This window comes from Oratosquilla oratoria, chromosome 2, assembly GCF_046742065.1.
Source record: "Oratosquilla oratoria isolate Oo_2021 chromosome 2, ASM4674206v1, whole genome shotgun sequence".
NCBI lineage: Eukaryota > Metazoa > Arthropoda > Malacostraca > Stomatopoda > Squillidae > Oratosquilla > Oratosquilla oratoria.
The window spans coordinates 43,393,902-43,396,401 of record NC_134778.1 but is presented as its reverse complement, the minus strand read 5'-3'; the positions used below and the strand labels follow the sequence as shown (position 1 = coordinate 43,396,401).

The 2,500-nt window shown below is 42.7% G+C and overlaps 1 protein-coding gene across 1 annotated transcript in view; it reads left to right on the top strand.

The window, feature by feature from the left end:
• Positions 1 to 1,302, top strand: part of LOC143035700 (uncharacterized) — a 5,524-nt gene extending 4,222 nt beyond the window's left edge. Inside the window, exon 2 of the mRNA XM_076202567.1 lies at positions 940 to 1,302. Coding sequence (XP_076058682.1) covers positions 940 to 1,302 — 363 coding nt within the window. The remainder of the gene's footprint in view (positions 1 to 939) is intronic.
• The last annotated feature ends 1,198 nt before the right edge of the window (positions 1,303 to 2,500 follow it).

Sequence of the window (2,500 nt, the reverse complement as noted above, 5' to 3'; positions counted from 1 at the left end):
AAGTTTTGACCAACACCACAGTTCTCACAACGTCAATATGATTCTTTTTTAAGTACGTGTTATATTTTCCCGTGTATTATTCCCGATAGTTTTCCTGTAGTAGCTTACAGTTAGATTTTTTTTTTATATAAAAAAAAACTGTCTGAGAATTTGAATTTTGTATCATGAAGAGCTCTGTGTGGGTCAAAACTTTTGCTCGTAACTGAATTTATTAACTAAACGAGAATACAAAAATAAGAACAGTATTAGAAAATAACTGAGAAGTAATAGAGAACTGGAGACAAGTGGAGAGGAAGTAAGTGAAAGAAGGATAAAAACTCAAAATATGACAACAAATTCTTTTATGCACGTGCAACTTTCCTGTCCGGTACCATGCAAGAGTGCAATCAAAACTGGGCATGTCATCATCGTTAGTGAAGGTCGATTTAACTTTGCATGACGAATAATTGAGCACCACATTCCACCTTTTTTTTTCGTGACTGGGTCTTTCTTGGACGGTCCGGAACTTCAAATATAAGAGTCCCAGGAGTGTCACTTGCAACTCACAACAGTGACAACTCGCCTACCGTAAACATGCTCAGAATAGTAAGTACAAAATTTAAAGTAGAAACACGTACAGAGCCGTTCAGAAAACTCTTTCAGTTGATGATTCGATTCTGTTTGACGTCGCAAAACTCCCTATTAGAAGGCAAGGATGGTGTCCCTTACAGAGGACTTTGTGCAATGGAATTTAATTAACCATGCCCTCAGTTCAACTCCCCGGTGGCAGGATTCGAACCACCATTACCTCGTCTTCCGTTACAAACAAAAACGCCTTAACCTTTTTCCTACCAAGAGTCATATGTATGTTAACAACGCAATTCGCGGGCCTTACAATATAACTTAAAAGACGCCGTACCTATTTTTTGTTAAATAATTAATTTAACCATTGCATTACAGGTAATTGTTGTGGCTGCCCTTGCTTCCGTGGCTTTAGCAGATCCTGATGGAGGACACGGCTACGGAGGCGGCCACGGAGGCGGCTACGGAGGCGGCTACGGCCACAACGCCCACCCGAACTACAACTTCGACTACGCCGTCAAGGCCGACTACGGGGGCAACTTCGGCCACCAGGAGTACCGCGACGGCTACGACGCCAAGGGCAGCTACTACGTCTACCTCCCCGACGGGAGGCTCCAGACAGTCAACTACTACACGGACAAGTGGGGCTACCACGCCGACGTCGACTACAAGGGCAAGGCCAAACACCCGAGCTACTACGGACCCGCGGTGACCTTCAAGCACGACGGTGGATACCATTAAATACAACGAACTTCCTACATATCCCATGTTGATTATCAACAAAATTGTACTATTTTTATATAAAAAGACACCTTTCATTTTCCTTATTTCTATCCAGTTTTATTTGTAGCTTGTAAGTGAAATTCGGTTCCATTTTGAAAGACATTATTGGTTTCTAATTACATTCAGAGCAGTGTTTTACCTGTATACAGTTATCCCTCTCAAATCTGAGCAGCTATTTTTCGAACTTCGCCATTATCCGAACATGATTTATGTGGGTTGTGTAATATACCACTTTGATTACTTCAGAATAGAAAATAGATCACTGAAGTAGCGGAGTGGAGACTGAGTTGGTGTGGTGGATAATTTTACCTCGCCTATCGAAATATTTCCCAAATCTAAACACCCTGTGTCCCAATGCGTTTGATTATGGGAGGAATTCTTGTATATATTTTTCTTGTTCCCACAAGGTGCTCTTAATAGCTGAGCTGTGGGGATCCCATGCCACTTCAGAGTTGTGAAATGAGTATCAGTTAAATGGAAAAGGGAAATAAGTTCGAGTTATGTAGTTGAAGTACTGATGAGGTGAAAGAATGAGAACTGATAGATTAAAATAATTTCCTACGCTACAGCGAAATCTATAAAATGATACACAAATATGAAATAGTTATTTAGAGACTGGGTCTTATTTTTCACACCCAAGGGTTCTTATGTCCTGAGCAGAATCTTGTGGTGCTACTGAGTTAGGTGAGGTGTCTACGCCATGAGGCGCTGTAGCCACGGCCGAAGCCATCATCTCTGCCCTATGTATGATCTGCTTCAGGGACTGCTGGGGCAGGTAACAAAGCCACAGCTAGGATTCGGAGTGGATTACGGGATTCGAACCCCACGACTAAGCAAATATGAGACCAGCATGCTTCCGATCACGTCACCAGCGGACTATGTCCATGGGTTACTCAGACAGTAAAAGGAGAATTCGTTCACTCCTTAATTTTCCAAGTACAAACTTAAATCACCTGATGTGAGGTATACATATACCTTATAGTGGTACCACGCTCGACAGCCAATCCAGAGATCCCGAGTTCGACCTAGCCCAGGGCTGAAAATTTCAGCATCGCTGCACTGTAAGCCGGCACTCCAACTCTGGCGGGAAAATTTTTGGTGTGCGTGTGTGTGTGTGTATGTGTGTGTATTCACTTGGTCTTTGGATCACGTGTTG